This window comes from Pochonia chlamydosporia, chromosome 2 (assembly GCF_001653235.2).
Source record: "Pochonia chlamydosporia 170 chromosome 2, whole genome shotgun sequence".
In the NCBI taxonomy this organism is placed as follows: Eukaryota; Fungi; Ascomycota; class Sordariomycetes; order Hypocreales; family Clavicipitaceae; genus Pochonia; species Pochonia chlamydosporia.
Window position 1 is genome coordinate 5,036,764 of NC_035791.1, and position 16,230 is coordinate 5,052,993.

Consider the following 16,230-nt stretch of genomic DNA (forward strand, 5'->3'; position numbering starts at 1 on the left):
AGTATCGACTAGATTTTAGCATCACGGGAAGAAAATTATCAAATATTTCGCTCAGGAAGAGTAAGTACCTGAATTCCGAGGCTCTGCGAAAAATGTAGGTGCCACGACGAGGAAGGTGCTCTCCAGCTCTTTCCACTCTGTTCGACCAACAGACGTGAGCAGTTCTAACAGCACTTTGGGCGAACCTCGCAAATTCTTTACAAACTCTCCTTTCCGCACCAGGCAGATATACGAACAACCTCCATCTTACGCAAGCGTGTGACGTTGTACAAAACCCACCACCTGGCGTATATCCATGCCCAAGGGGCCAAGACATCGTGGTGATGCCGACTAGTGGCGCCCAATGGCTATGCACAGCACCACTCCTAGCCAGGCACCAGAATATCAGAAACAAAACACCAACCAGGGCCAAGGACTATCCGCGAGGGCTGGCATAGAAACGCCGATCGAAGGCACCGAATCGTTGGGGTCCATTTGGATGCCATTCAGCGCATAGTCGAACCAGGGACTGGGAAGCGACGCCGTGATACCTATCATCACGATTCACCAGCCGGCGGCTACGGCACCCAGCCTCAGCCTATTCCTGCGTATCCACCTGCCAATCCCTCGGGAAGCGAGTCGATCTGGCGTATCCAGAGTGCGTCCATGCAAAGCGCTCATAAGCTGCTCGATATTTGCTCGTGGCAGGCGACCGCAGTCCGGTACCAATAGCATCTTCACTACAACCGCCACTCTCCTATGCGCCGGCACTAACACGCAGCTTGTCAATTTGGTTGGGCTCCGCGTCTGTCCATCCTATGTTCGAGAATTGGACATCGCCCCCATGTCGTATGCTCCAACAATTTATGGCTTGTGATTTCAAAAGATTGGGCTGTGACCCATTGTACAGGTGCTATTCGACCGTTTCCTATGTTGAACGGGTAGGCAGCATTGAACTTTGAGAACATTGAAGTCATTCCGTCTAACCCCTCCCCTCCTGCTAGGCCTGCGTCATACTTCAGGTCCGGCCACCTCTGGTCTCATCTCCAGTGACAGACAGCCCGCCCGCACTCACACTGTCCCATAATAAGCAGGAATCTAGAGCTCTCTAGCAACTGGGACCCCGCTTTCTGTCAGAGCAGGTTACACAAAACCACCTACTTCGACTTGATTGTGTTCCGGCTCTGTATCACGACCGATCTCGCATTCAACAGAGTACAAAGGCCGAAATATCACGCTTTGAGAGGACGACAGCCATCCGCCTTTTTTTGCTGCAAAACCACCCGCCTTCCTCCGTACCTGCGTCGTCCTTCGTTTTCCGACGCCACGACCTCTAGCTGGCCGCATAAGAAGCGACCTCCCGATACTTTCAGCTTCCTCCGGCACCCCGACCCAACCATCATCGAGCACGATCCTGCATACGAGCTTGGCAAGGCAGTTTGCTGCCGTAGCTGCGCTCCTGTAGCTCCTGTAGCTTCTGCTACTGCTGCGTCTTTTGATTACGCAGTTCGTAGCTGTAGCTATTTGCACCTGCATAGCTACTACAGCATCGGTACGGGGATCCGGACGCATAGGCAAAGGCACATCATCGAGGACGCCACTGGTATACCGATCCGGTCTATTAGACTCTCTTCAAGGCAGCATATTCTCTTCAACCAGACGCCTGGGCCCGGTACACGTTGCGTCGCACACTCTCCATCCCGTCAGCAAGATGCCGCAGTCACCCATGATATCGGTGCCTCTCAAGGCTACCAATGAAATCGATTGGGTTGCGCCATTGAAGACGTATATCCGAGAGAGTTACGGAGATGACCCGGAGCGCTACGCTGAAGAGTGCGCTACTCTCAGCCGACTGCGACAGGATATGCGCGGAGCAGGAAAGGAGAGCACGTCGGGTCGGGATATGCTATATCGATACTATGGTCAGCTGGAGCTGCTTGATCTGCGGTTTCCTGTGGATGAGCAGCACATCAAGATAGCATTTACATGGTAAGGTGGCTTGTAAAGCGTTTATCTCCGACCATGGCGGAACGCTAATCTACTCTAACAGGTTTGACGCCTTCACACACAAACCAACAACGCAATACTCTCTCGCATTTGAAAAAGCCTCCGTCATCTTCAATATATCTGCCGTCCTATCCTGTTACGCAGCCTTCCAGAACCGCGCCGAGGATTCGCCGCTCAAAGTTGCGTATCATTCTTTCCAAGCCTCCGCCGGCATGTTCACGTATATCAACGACAACTTCCTCCACGCGCCGTCATTCGATCTCAGTCGAGAAACCGTCAAGACCCTGATACACATCATGCTGGCACAAGCGCAAGAAGTATTCTTGGAGAAGCAGGTGGCCGATCAGAAGAAAGTTGCCTTGCTCGCCAAGTTGGCCGCACAGTCAGGCTATCTGTACGGACAAGCAATTGAAGGGGTTCAGGAAAACGTCAACAAGGCTATATTCGAAAAAGTGTGGTTGACAATGGTTCAGGTATGTCTTACTCTGCGGAAGCAGAATAGCCCGCTTGCTGTGCCCGTGTATATTCGGTGATATTAGAGCTAAGTCCTGATTCAATACAGATCAAGAGTAACCTGCTTAATTCAATGGCTCAATTCTATCAAGGCCAAGCAGACGACGAAGCAGGCCAACATGGTGTTGCAGTCGCCCGCTTCGAAGTTGCGGAAAAACTTGCCAAAGAGGCGGAAAGATTGTCGCGAAATTTCCCTGCTACAGTGCCGGCTAGCTCAAACCTCAGCGCCGAGTGTGGTGGACTCTTGCAAGAGATGGCTAAGCGACAGCTATCTGCAGTCCAAGACAAGCTCCGCGAAGCGGTCAAAGACAATGACTTCATCTATCACCAGACGGTACCGGCCGAGGCTAGTCTTGCGGCCATTTCCAAATTACCGGCATCAAAACCGATTCCCGTAAGCGAACTATACGCTGGTCAGGATATGCAGCGTATAACCGGACCCGACTTGTTCGCCAAGATTGTACCCATGGCCGTGACGGAATCTGCTAGTCTCTATGATGAAGAAAAGGCGAAACTCATACGAGCGGAGACGGAGAGAGTTGATACCGCGAATGGAGAGATGGCAGCAAGTCTAGACTATTTGCGCTTACCAGGAGCACTTCAAGTGCTGAAAGGAGGGTTCGACCAAGACATTATTCCAGATGAAGACTTCCGACAATGGTGCATTGACGTCGCCGATCACGAAGCCCCTGCCGAGATATTCGACTTTCTGCGGAGAGAAAAGGAGTCAATTGTGTCTACCTTGGATAGCAGTTCCAAGCAGCTTGATATGGAGGAGAGCGTATGTGAGAAGATGAGGTCCAAATACGAAAGCGAATGGAGCCAGCAACCCAGCTCTCGGTTAACAACTACATTACGATCAGACATTCGCAACTATCGAGAAGCACTGGATGAGGCAATGAGAAGCGACAGCCAACTTGCGACAAAGCTGCGCCAAAACGAGCCAGAATTTGATGAAATGCGCCGCGCCGCGCAGGAAGGTGAAGTTGATCAGCTGTTTCAAAAAGGTGTTGCTCAAGCCCGGGCTAGGGGTAGCCATGCATCCAGCCCATCCCACATCGAACCCAATCTCCTGGACGCTGATTTTGGTGAGAGCGGCCCTAGTGTGATGGACCAGGTCAACAAAGTTGAGGACATTCTCAAGAAGCTTAACCTCATCAAGCGTGAACGGAATCAGGTACTGAAGGATCTCAAAGAAAAGGTGAGAATTGACACATTTTGCTAGGCGCTGGCTGGTATTGGTATGTGCATGGCTAACATTTGTCAGGTACACAATGACGATATTTCACAAGTGTTGATCTTGAACAAAAAGTCTATATCCAACTATGAGACACAGCTATTTGAGCAAGAGCTGGAGAAGTTTAGGCCGCATCAGAATCGTTTGCTGCAGGCGAATCACAAGCAATCACAGCTAATGAAGGAATTGACGGCCGCGTTCAATGCGCTGTTGCAGGACAAGCGCGTAAGATCAGAGCAGAGCAAGTATGAGGCGATACAGCGACAGAGGTCATCAGTCATCAACAGATACAAGCGAGCATATCAGGAATTCCTGGATTTAGAGGCAGGGCTGCAAAGCGCGAAGAATTGGTATTCGGAAATGCGAGAGACGGTGGGAAGTTTGGAGAAGAATGTGGAAACGTTTGTCAACAACCGGAGGGCAGAGGGAGCTCAATTACTGAACCAAATCGAACAAGAACGGTCTGCGAGCAAGAGCAATCAAGCCGAACTAGAGCGAGAGCGGCTTCGAGGATTGATGGAACGCATGTCAATGGAACCGGCCAAGGCTACGCCTCAACCAGCGACATCCAACCGCCCAACGCCTGCACCGCTATTCCAACCGGGACAAGCGCCTCGATATCCGCAAACCAACTTTCAAGGGCAATATCAGGTACCTACATCACCACCACCAGGTCAAGCCACATACCCAGGATATTCGAGCCCGCCTCCGCAAAGCACCTTCTCGCCGCCAGCATCGTACAACCCGTCTCAATATGGTCGAACTCCAGGGCCAACCTCACCACCGCCTAATCAGACGTCGTTTGGCATGAACATGATGCCGCACTCACCACCGCCAACGCAGACATCGTTTGGACAGACGCACCAACATCAACATCAACACCAACACCAACATCAATCTCACCAGACATACGGCAACTATGGAGCGCAGGGGCAACAACAGGGCGGCTATGTGCCTCCCGGGTTCGTTCCGCCGCCACCACCTCCTGGCCCTCCGCCTCTGGGGCCACAACAGACCTTTCACTATGAGGGACATGGCGCACATGCACAGGGCGGTCAACCGCGATCAGCACAGCCGCAACAACCTCACGATCCATGGGCCGGGCTTAATGCATGGAAATAACGGAGGAGCGAACTTGGTGGCCAAAGACGGTATTCAGCAGGGGGATGAAAAGTTGGTACATTATTTGGGAGTGCAAGAGTTGTCAAATAGCATCTGTAGTTGGTGTAATGTGTACTTCATGTCAAGTTTCTGTCGCTTACCGTGTCCATTGGGGGGTGGTGCATATTTCCCGACGGCTGAATTGTGCATGGGGTCTATAGGGCTGGAGTGTGGCTGATGGATAGCGTTTTTGCATTTAGATATACATCGTATTCCGGGATGAATATATGTGACTGGGCGTGATTTCTTTATTCAGGAATTGATTGCAGGTCGTTCAATGTGTGGCCTGTTGTGATGTGATTTGCAAGATGGTTGAAGTAGAATGTCTAGCTTGTCCTGGTGAAGAATACTTCAATGTTAGCTTTGCTCCAGGTGTCAACGCAACATTACGGAGTATTTTCAGGTTTATCATCTCTGTGGCAATAAATACTTGTCAAGAGCGTATCCCTATGTCATAGTACAAGGTTCTTCAAGACACGACCCGTTCTGAGTGGGATCTTTTTTACATGTCTTAGACTGGCCCGCCTCACTAGCATACTGTTGACTGTCTCGACTAACCATAAATACAGTGGTGGAGTGTAATGAGGTTTTAGACAGAATGAGTCCTAGACATGAGTCCTTTGCTCCGGCTGGATCAAAAGCGTCATTGTGAGCAAGCAGCTGCAGGTCTTTATTTCATATGTCTCAGTACCATGATCATGTTGCAAGGAGATTATAAACGTTGAATGTGACTTAGATAGACGTTCATCCAGATTTCACTGTCATAAGCAGTTCCTCGTCCCCAAACAAACTCACAACAGCAAGCTCCATCACCACCAGCATCACCATCACCATGAAGCTCTCCAACATTATCACCCTCTCCCTCAGCGCAGCTGCCATCGCCGCTCCCTCGCCAGATAATATTGACTCCCGCGCCAATCTCCCTGGCCTCAACGCCCTTCAAAGCAAATACGCCAACGCAATCATCGCCCAAGCAAAGAAGGATGGTGTCGGCCCTCACGGCTGCCAAGCTGCCATTGCCACGGCCATGGTTGAAGTAAGGCCTCACAAACTACCCATTATACGCAACACTAACGCTCGTACAGACCAGCATCATCATGTACGCCAACAAAGGAGTCCCACAGTCGCTGAACTATCCGCACGATCGTGTTGGTTCCGACCACGACAACATCGGGCTGTTCCAGCTCCGTGCGTCCGTGTACAAGAACATTGCGTGTGATATGGATGCCGGTTGCTCGGCGGGCCTGTTTCTCGATGCTATGAGGAAGATTAAGGGGTGGGAGAGGATGGCTATTGGGACGTTGTGCCAGAAGGTGCAGCGGACGGCGTATCCGGATCGGTATGCTAAGCAGGTTGGTTTGGCTACGAATGTTTGTAAGGCGGGTGGTTTGTGAGATTGGGTTGAAGTGGATTGGGATTGTTGGTGTTTGAAGATGTGGTGATGGCCTTGGCTTGCTTTGAGATGGGTAGAATGAGGGGTGGCGTTATAGAACACTATATCTGCTGGATATGTGATAATGCGGACTCATATTGATGTATACCATGTTTACGAAGAAAGTTTGCCAATATAGGCCGTGTTCATGAAGAATGGGGTTGTCTGGATGAGGTTGCTTTCATTCTGAAATGTGAGGATGGAGTAGGGTAGGTGAAGCTCCGTCAATTTGGTGTGACAATCGCCGCCAATTGGTGATCACTCATCAACTTGATTATGCTTGATGAAAATGTCCAATCGGCACTGGACAGCGATACAATGTGCCGACAAGTACCATCGCTCGATATGGCCACCTGGTTGATGCCATCAATCTCGTCGCCAAGTGTGCCGAAAGAGTTGCCGCTCGCCGCATTCTAGCCCGAGCAGCTCTTCCTTGCTCGCAGTCTGGTGGAGCAACATCCGCAATCGTTAGTCCCTTTGCCGCCGCTTCATTGGCATTCGTCTTGATGTCATTGGCAAAAGTGGACAATCCATTGGACCGAGACCAAACAGAAGAGCTGGGGTTCGTTCCCCGGATGCATTGGCCCGTCGGGTGAGTGTCGATTCCGTTGACGATTTATTTCATGCGGGGACTTGACCAACTTCAGGCGTTTATTTCCATCGGCTACTTTATCCTTTATCCAACAACTTACATTTTAATTGTTTCTCTTATCCCTCCCCACGAGCGCAATGCAATTCTAATTCCCACGATACACCACCGATACATGTACATATAAGAAGAACCATCAACTGCAAACAGACCTCGGCTCCTCCAACCACCCAATTGCCGAACCACAACCACCATGGCCTTGAAAGGCAGTGATATTGCCCAGCACAATGACACCAAGTCATGCTGGGTCATTATCCACGTACGTTCCAACCCATTAGTCTCTCAGAATATACTCTAACATCCCGCAGGGCAAAGCCTACGACGTGACCGACTTTCTACCCGGTTTGTGAAGCCGTCTCCGGTATCGCTGCGCATACTAACCGACCTCTTCAGAACACCCAGGAGGTTCCAAGATTATTCTAAAATACGCCGTAAGAAACAGCCCTCATTCTACCGCGCCAACCATCAGTCTAACAATCCCCAGGGCAAAGATGCCACCGAGGAATTCGAACCCATCCATCCTCCCGACACTCTGGACAAATATCTCGACAAGTCCAAACACCTCGGCCCCGTGGACATGGGCACCGTGACCAAAGAAGAGAAGGAACAAGACCCCGAAGAAGAACAACGCCTACAGCGTGTCGAGCAAAAGCCCCTCCTCTCACAATGCTACAACCTCTTCGACTTTGAAGCCGTTGCCCGCAGGATAATGAAGAAGACGGCATGGGGATACTACTCGAGCGCGGCAGACGACGAAATTGTAACTCCCTCCCTCCCTCAAAAACCTCTTCACAAACCAAACTAACACCCCTTAGACAATGCGAGAAAACCACAGCGCCTTCCACCGCATCTGGTTCCGTCCCCAAGTGCTAGTCGACGTCGAAACCGTCGACTTCAGCACCACCATGCTCGGCACCCGCGTCTCCATGCCCTTCTACGTGACGGCCACCGCCCTCGGCAAGCTGGGCAACCCAGAAGGCGAAGTCGTGCTCACCCGCGCCGCCCACAAGCACAACGTCATCCAGATGATTCCCACCCTCGCCTCCTGCTCCTTCGACGAGATCGTCGACGCCAAACAGCCCTCCCAAGTCCAATGGCTACAGCTCTACGTCAACAAGGACCGCGAAATCACCCGCAAAATCGTCCAGCACGCCGAGTCCCGCGGCTGCAAGGGCCTCTTCATCACCGTCGACGCCCCCCAACTCGGCCGCCGCGAAAAGGACATGCGCTCCAAGTTCACCGACCAGGGCAGCAACGTGCAGTCCGGCCAAGACACAGACACGTCCCAGGGCGCCGCGCGCGCCATCTCCAGCTTCATTGACCCCTCGCTCAGCTGGAAAGACATACCCTGGTTCAAGAGCATTACCAAAATGCCCATCATCCTCAAGGGCGTGCAGCGCGTGGAAGACGTCCTCCGCGCGATTCAAGTCCAAGCCGACGGCGTGGTGCTCTCCAACCACGGCGGCAGACAGCTCGACACGGCGCGCTCGGGCATAGAAGTCCTCGCGGAGACGATGCCCGTCCTGCGCGCAAAGGGGCTCCAGGACAAGATTGAGATTTATGTCGACGGCGGGATTCGACGGGCCACGGATATCATCAAGGCGCTGTGTCTGGGTGCCAAGGGCGTGGGGATTGGACGCCCGTTTTTGTATGCCATGAGTGCGTATGGACAGGAGGGCGTGGAGCGGGCGATGCAGCTGCTCAAGGATGAGATGGAGATGAATATGCGGCTGATTGGGTGTGCGAGCGTCGAGGACCTGAATCCGAGTTTGGTCGATACGAAGAGCTTGTTTGTGCATTCGAATTCGACGGCTACGGATGCGTTGTCGAGGACCGTGTATGATCCGTTGGTTGTGCCGGCGCAGAGGGCGAAGAGTAAGCTATAAGCTACCCGGTGTGGTTTTACGAGGTAGAATGGTGTTGTAGATGGTTGAGCTTGAAATTTGCGTGAGCACAATTTACATGTATAGCTATGGATAGACGACCCAATACAAGCTTGATTGATTGTATTCACATGAAAATCTATTCACCCCATCATGCTACAGCACCCTCAGAAACTCCCTCAACGAAATCGGCTTCCTAACCGCATTATTCAACCCCTCACGATACGTAACCCACACCTTACGCTCCTCCTTCCTCATCCTCCGCTCACTATTCCCATCCAACTCCGCCAAGGGCTTCGCCTCAATCACCCTCCCAAAGAAATCTCTCTTAATCACCGCACTGGCCGTCTCCTCCACAACCCGATTCTCCTTGTCGTCCTGCAAGACAGGCAGGTGCGCCACCACAGGACCGCCAGCCTGAAAACGAGCTTTCCGCGCATTACTCTCCCGTAGGGCAATCGTCCGTCGTAGTTCCTGGTCGAGGACTTGCCGTACGGCAAAGCGGGTAGGTGCTTGCGAGGCGAGGATGGCGGATCCCGTTTCAAAGGTTGAGAGGGAGTCGAGGTCGCTGAGGGTGTTAGTGGAAGATGCTTTGTTTGCGGGGAGAGACTTACGGTTCCATGCGGTATACGTATTGAGGGCCACGACCGCCGACTGTCTCGCTTTCAATTTTGCCTTTTTGCAGTTCGATTCCAACCTCGGCGAGGACTTCGCTCGCTCTTTGGACCATGATTTTCTCGCTTTCCTTGCGGACGCTGGCCATGGATCCTTGACTGCCGCCTACGACTACGGGCTTCACGTCTGGTGATACAAGACGAATTAGATAGGGTAGAAACTCGGTAGCCACGTCCTCTGCGCTGCGGAACGACCTCATGAGCGTTGGACTGAGTTGTGCTTGGAGTGCTTGAAGTTGGGAGCGATTTTGCTTCTCTGCCTCACGGGCTTGGAAATCAGCTCGAGGCCCGGAAAATGGCACGGGAGGACCGTTGTCTTCTTCTGTTTCTGTGCCGCCCCAGCGTTTCTCAAATCCACCGGGTGCGGTGTAGTGTTTCTTTGGCGAGGCAAAGAGGTGGTGGCACGCCAGCACCGGTTGACTGAGATATGGCGCAAGTTCCCAGTCTTGACTGGAGTATAGACGCGATTGACAACAGTCGTGAAAGTGCAGCCAGTCGTACGCCTGGTTCGGTTTGGCGAGGTAGATGTCGTCGTTGAACTCGCGGTTCGGGTACCCAGCAAAGATTTCTGTCATGATGTTGCTAATTTCTCCGCTTGTCTCGACCATTTCACGGAGACGATCCATGGCGTACTTCTTCCGCTGCTCTCCAAATCCCAGCTCAGCTTGTGGTTGCTCGTGGTGCGTCTTGGATTCGGACAAATCCATAGCTTGTGTGGGAAACCCGCCTCCTTCTTGGAATAGTCGCTGGATAATGTCTCGAACGTTTCCTCGTCCGAGACCTCTTGCTCCGGCAGCACTGCTGGATAGGTCTCGTAGAATGTTACTCTCAATCCATTGTCGTGTAAGTCGCTGATTTACGCCCACGGGTGAAGATCTAAACCGTCCTGCTACCCATTCACCTACAACCATGACACCACGTAAATCGCCTTCGACTGTGCTCTCTGCTCCTCGTTTAGCATCGATACCACTTGTCATACCCCATGCTGCTTCACACAACTTTCTTACTGCATCCTTATCACACGGTATGCCCTCCTTTTCAAAGACATTCTTCACCCTCCCGACGACGGCATCAAGTGACGGTCGGCCGACGTGGATGACCTCTGCTAGGTTTGATTGCCGAAGAGGTCGCAGAGACGGGTGGTAGACATCATTGCAGATAAGAACCAGTGGCCGCATTTGTCGAAAGTCATCTCCCTTCTTCTTCTTCCGGTTATATTCAGACGTCGATGGCATTGCGTTCTTCTGATCCGTAAGCACCAGATCAATCAGTGCCTTCACAAAGCCACCTTCTCCGGACGCACCCGATCCTGATGTCACCCCATCCACCTCATCAACAATCACGCAGACAGGCTTAGCGATTCTCTGCGACCCGTCCTTGCCTTTGCTGTTGGTGACATTCTTGACGCTCTCCGTACCCAGACTTGTTCGTATCCGATTCCTCACCACATCTCGGCTTCGGTCATCGCTGGCATTGACTTCTAAAACCTCATATCCTGCCTGCTTCGCACAGACATGAGCTAATGTCGTCTTGCCCAATCCAGGTGGTCCGGTAAGCATCAGAATCTTACGATGTGGCTTCTCTTCCTCAACCTGATGCTTCATGCCGGGTCGTCTTGTAATGACAGGCTTAGCCTTTGTCTGGCCTGGAAACACTACATGATCCCACCGCTTCAGCCATCTCAATACATGTCGATTGGTGCTGTCGTCGCCGCACAGGTCCATAAAATTTCGTGCCCGGTATTTCTCAGTCCATAGAAGTGTCTTTTTCGGTTTCTTGCCCTCGACTGGGGCCTCAATTGACATCACTGGCGCATCAGGTTCGGCGGGAACTGTCTGAGTCTTCCTTGCAATTTCCTTGGCCGCATTGCTTATCAAGTCATGGATTTCAATGCCGTAGTAGCTTCGTTTTGCTCTACCTTCCTTCGTCTTGGATCTCGCTGCTACGATAGTCTCGTAGGATACGGCAGCAGACGCCTTTCTCTGTCTGATGGAAATCGCTTTACCGCAGCATGATTTGGCGGTGTATGATGGAGGAGATATGCTCTCGAGAATCGAGCCGGTAAAAAAGGGACGTTGAATCGACCAGCTTGGTGGAGGTTCTATGGCAGGAATATCGGCTGCTTGTGTTGCATCTTGAGAGGCGTTGTCTTTGCTCGCCTCGGTTTCTAGAGCTGGTATCGCAACTTCAGTCGGGTGCTCGAGCATGCGCTTCTTTGCTACGTGAGTATCATCTTTTCTTTCTTGGCTCTCGTCTTCTGATTCATCATCATCCAATACGAATGGCCCGTCTACACGGGGTTTTGGTTTCGTAACCTCTTGTCCATGGGGAGTCGCGCGTTTCGGAGCTGGCGAGCTCTTGGGGAATGTGATGGGCGAGGACGCAGACAGCATGGTTAGTTGCTTTGTGGTCACAGTGAGTAGCAATAATTAGCTGCCAGGCGGACAGGAAAGTAATGCTTCACATTGACGGAATCTTCAATAATCAAAGTGAACCAATTGTGTAAATGCCCTCTTTCTTGGTGTGTCCTTTTCTGGGTATAAGTTGAACGCGTTGAAGGTCAGTGGGACGCGTTTAGTGGCCCCACTTTTGACGTCCACCCATAGCCAATCCCTGCCAATCCCTGCCAATCCCTGCCAGCTGCACACAGCTGACAAAGGTCTGCACTCGGACGGGAAAATCCGTCGGAAGCATTTGAGCTACGCCAAAAAATTGGACAACCATCCAGACTTGCTCCTGAAGCTCACACGACGACATCAACCCTGCTCGATAGCCACCACCAGCAGGGCTGCATTGTTCAAGATGCGTAAGCCCTACAGGTTTTATAGTCTCAGTCGGCCGGTAAGGATTTTCTGATGCAATTGCGACCCTTTCCACCCATTACACCACCATGTTTGGCCCCCCAAGCCCTATCAAACTTGGCTAACGGAACTCTTTACTGTCTAGAAATTGCGCCAGTCATGGAACAAATTCAATCTGTATAACTTGTACCGAAACGTCGGTCGCGAGCCCCAAATTCGAGGCACACCAACCTTCTTCCAACAGAAGTGGGCAGCCAAGGCGAAAACCAGAGCCTACCACGGCGAACACATACCCGAGAAGAAATGGGTGCGCCTTTTCTCTCGCCGACTCCTTTCAGCCGTCGATCTTCCACCACAATATCTAGCCGCTCACGATGGCTCTGAACAAGCCGGCGGTCGCGGATCCGGCCTCACCACTTCCAAAGTCACTGCCGAGTCTTACTCCAAAGTCCCAAAGCTGAGCGGACAAGAGAAGTTGAGGCGGAGACCCGCTCCATTTGGCGATGTCAATAAAATGCTGTCCGATCAGTTCACAAAGATGACGCCGTACATGCAAATGACATTTGCGCCGTTGGAGCGACGGTTGGATACTGCTGTTTTCAGGGCGCTGTTCGCAAGCAGTGTGCGCCAGGCTCGCCAATTCGTCATTCACGGAGCGGTCAAGGTCAATGGCAAGAAGGTATGCGATTTTCTGAAATTCCACTCTCTTGGTGAGCAGTCTCTAACAATTTGGCCAGATGGTCCACCCATCGTACCAGTTAAACCCCGGCGACATGTTTCAAGTAGACATCGAAAAGGTCATGTACGGCACGGGACAGCAAAAGGTTACCCAAAAAGACAAGAGACTAGGAGAGAACCTTGAATCAAGAAAGAAGAAGTCAGATGCATTCTATCAGACGGCGATTAACAAAGCCGCCGCAAATGCTTCAACAGATGCTACGTCAGCTGGGACTGCAGGTGAAGGAGACAAGCCCGAGGCCGAAACCGCTTCAGCAGAGGAGACAAGTGAAGAGCAGCAGTCAGAGGGTGCAGAGGCATCTGGCCCAGGACTCGAGTCTCTCACACCCGAGGAGACCTGGAAGCTCAACAACCGGGCTCTCAAGTTCCTCCTCAAAGACGTCAAGAAGATCCTAAAGAACAGCACCAAAGACCTTTCAGCCAAGGAAAAGAAGCAACTACGTCTATTCCGAGCCGATGCCAAGCGATTCCTCTCGCACCCCGAAGACAGCGCCCTCGACATACAGGAACTCATCGAAGAGCTGCAGCTGCAAATGAAGAGCCACGAGCTCATGCGCGAAAGCTTCGAAAAGCTCACCATCGCCCCTGTACCAACCGATGCAGCGGCTGAGACGGCGCCCGCTGCCGAAGCAGAAGGCCAAAAATCAGCACACAACCGCCAGCGCCAGATTGACAAGGGTCTCGACGGTCTGACAGAAGAGCAAAAGGAAAAGGCTGTCCGCATCATGGGCGAGTCCCAGCTCACCCGCGAAGAGATGAACAAGCTCGCCAGGCTCCTACGGTACGACGAAGAGAATCCCGTTGACGACACCAAACCATATGCTACGCCCTGGCAACCACGACCCTTCATGTCAGCGTTCGCCTTCATCCCCCGCTATCTCGAAGTCAATCCCAACATTTGCGCCGCCGTCTACCTCCGCCACCCTGTGGCTAGAAAGGGCATGGCTGAGGTTCCTACCCCGTTCAGCTATCTCACGAGCCAGTTGACACACAACTGGTACCTCGAGCGTGGTTAAACATGCGGTGTATGAATGTTTCAACATCTTTTGCGCACGGATAAGATTCCGATCATCCTAGACATGCAGAAGGAGGAGTGCCGGATGGGCGGGTCGAACTGAAGGGATCGGCATTGCGTAGTTGTACACTAAGATGGCTGATGGGGGTGTTAGACCACGAATTGTGTGTTGTCAACTCCAGATTCGCTAGGGGAATAGAGGGAGGCGGAAACTCCATGGCAAGAGAAGGGCTCTGGACCGAGCATGTATACTACGTCACTGAAAAACTGTATTAGAATATGCCAATTTCACTGAAATGAGATCTCATTTTCATTATGGGGGTTTGTGTCCTCCCTGTGATGACTGAAGGTGCAGCTACAGTTCCATCTACAAACTACATATTGAGTTCTGATATGAATTGTTTCAAAGTGTAACAAAGAATGCAGAATGTCCCAATGCAAAATGTCGGGCCGACATAAACTGGTCGACAAGTAAAAGAAGCGATACTTGGACGCAAGTCTCTAATCGTCATTGAAATGCCCAGCGTGTACATAGGCTGGTGTTAGTGACTGGTGTTCCAGACATGACTTGCGAGGAACAACATTCAATGTGCGTCATATTCACATCTCCATCTGAAAGTTGTTAGACTCACAGCCTGCACCAACATTGTGTCTTTAGATACTGGAAAACAACGCCAGTGATACCAATTTCAAGCACAGACAGATAATCAGCATGTTACGTTTCGTCTCCCTCTACAGTATCCTGACGATTCTCACACAGAGTGCCCTCACGTCGGAACGGTAACATCCTCGAGCCGCATGAACAAGTCACGCCACTAGCGTTGCCAACGCAATCATCTAACAAACTCAATAAGACTACACCAATGTATACAGCCCACAAAACGACGTCTCGTAAGGATAAAACCAAAACCTCCGACATTCGGCGGCAGAGTCCACACGTGTACAGCCAGCCACATGTGAGGGGACGTGATGAATAAACACAAAACGAAATCAATATCAATTGACAGCTTCTTTGCCGAATGGCCGTTACAGTATTGACGTGACTTGATCACTAACGGTGTTCTCTGAGGCTCTGCTACAGGATGAAGGGTGGAGGATGGATGCAGTTGCGGGTGTGAGATTCTAGCCGGGATCCAGAGGCCTCGGGGCGGAAAGGTAGTTTGCAGGTCATATGCAGGCTACATAATCCTTGCATGGAAATTTTAGTATAGTCTCATCTGAAGTCGTTGCGGAACGGCGCAGCGTCAGTGAATCCGCTAGGCTCATTTCATGAAATGTTGTTGTTGAAGTCGTGGAGGGGCAGATATAACGCCACCGGGATCATCACCGGGATGCATTTACTCAAGCTTGTCAAACAAATAGGGCAGGACTAACCTCTAAGCCTAGTATAAGGCTTGGGGGTTGGCAATTGCTTACTACTTCCTCTCCTATTAATCCCGTCATTGAGGCGGGGCTCGCAACCGAGGGTATCGTTTTGTTCTCTTGACATGCTTGCCAACCCAATTGCAAAACGGATCCAATCGGCCATGGAAAGACACAATGAGATGTCAGGAAGTGATCGGGACCCATAGCCCCGTTTTGCTTGTGACAATTGCGCCGCCACTGCCACATCACCATTGATGCGGAGAGCGGAGAGCGGGACTAGACTGAAAAGCTTGCGGCCTTTGGAAAGATTGGTGCGAAGTTAGTGCCAATCGTCAGCATTATGTGATATCCACGCTTGCCCGGTAGTTCGGAGTCCTGAGTCCTGAGTTCAAAGGGATTGGCATCTGAGAGTTGGACAAGGCTGGACGACCACAATAGTCCAAGAATAACAGAATCTCGATGCCATGGCTCATAACTAATGAGCTTGGTCCATTCAGTGCTTCTGAAGCTTCGCCAGGAAGCAACCCGAGACAAACTGTGACCATACGTTGCGTTTACTGCCAAGGTTGCACCGCCAATTAGACCATAAGTCGGAATAAGACGGCCTCCAACAGTCTTTTGTCTTCGCAGTCGAGGCATGAATGTGTACGGAATGTTGAGTCTTTAACGTCTTCGACGGCTCACACAGACCGTGAAGCAAAGGAGAAGAGTGTAGGCCGATAATCAAATGAACCTTGACATAGCATTGGTAGCTGCTGATATGGGGCTTGCCCCTG

At 51.6% G+C, this 16,230-nt stretch overlaps 6 protein-coding genes across 6 annotated transcripts; 4 read left to right on the forward strand and 2 right to left on the reverse strand.

The window, feature by feature from the left end:
• Positions 1-1,690: 1,690 nt before the first annotated feature.
• Positions 1,691-4,858, forward strand: VFPPC_03569 (vacuolar protein-sorting protein bro-1; the record flags this gene model as incomplete). Its single annotated transcript, XM_018283060.1, has 4 exons — positions 1,691-1,968; positions 2,030-2,459; positions 2,549-3,700; positions 3,767-4,858. 4 exons carry the CDS (start codon positions 1,691-1,693, stop codon positions 4,856-4,858), a joined length of 2,952 nt encoding a protein of 983 aa, XP_018147775.1.
• An 871-nt stretch (positions 4,859-5,729) lies between these two features.
• VFPPC_17490 (hypothetical protein) lies at positions 5,730-6,116 on the forward strand (the record flags this gene model as incomplete). The annotated part of the gene is made up of 1 exon (XM_022429193.1): positions 5,730-6,116. The coding sequence occupies one exon, from the start codon at positions 5,730-5,732 to the stop codon at positions 6,114-6,116; it is 387 nt and encodes a 128-aa protein (XP_022285780.1).
• A 1,055-nt stretch (positions 6,117-7,171) lies between these two features.
• On the forward strand, positions 7,172-8,864 carry VFPPC_15670 (cytochrome b2, mitochondrial precursor; the record flags this gene model as incomplete). Its single annotated transcript, XM_018293423.1, has 5 exons — positions 7,172-7,237; positions 7,287-7,320; positions 7,372-7,409; positions 7,463-7,738; positions 7,794-8,864. The coding sequence occupies 5 exons, from the start codon at positions 7,172-7,174 to the stop codon at positions 8,862-8,864; spliced, it is 1,485 nt and encodes a 494-aa protein (XP_018147777.1).
• Positions 8,865-9,017: 153 nt separating this feature from the next.
• On the reverse strand, positions 9,018-11,928 carry VFPPC_03571 (sister chromatid cohesion factor (Chl12); the record flags this gene model as incomplete). The annotated part of the gene is made up of 2 exons (XM_018283061.1): positions 9,018-9,429; positions 9,476-11,928. The coding sequence occupies 2 exons, from the start codon at positions 11,926-11,928 to the stop codon at positions 9,018-9,020; spliced, it is 2,865 nt and encodes a 954-aa protein (XP_018147778.1).
• A 409-nt stretch (positions 11,929-12,337) lies between these two features.
• On the forward strand, positions 12,338-14,090 carry VFPPC_03572 (30S ribosomal subunit S4; the record flags this gene model as incomplete). Its single annotated transcript, XM_018283062.1, has 3 exons — positions 12,338-12,376; positions 12,482-13,015; positions 13,074-14,090. 3 exons carry the CDS (start codon positions 12,338-12,340, stop codon positions 14,088-14,090), a joined length of 1,590 nt encoding a protein of 529 aa, XP_018147779.1.
• A 1,640-nt stretch (positions 14,091-15,730) lies between these two features.
• On the reverse strand, positions 15,731-16,093 carry VFPPC_17489 (hypothetical protein; the record flags this gene model as incomplete). The annotated part of the gene is made up of 1 exon (XM_022429192.1): positions 15,731-16,093. The coding sequence occupies one exon, from the start codon at positions 16,091-16,093 to the stop codon at positions 15,731-15,733; it is 363 nt and encodes a 120-aa protein (XP_022285781.1).
• Positions 16,094-16,230: the final 137 nt, after the last annotated feature.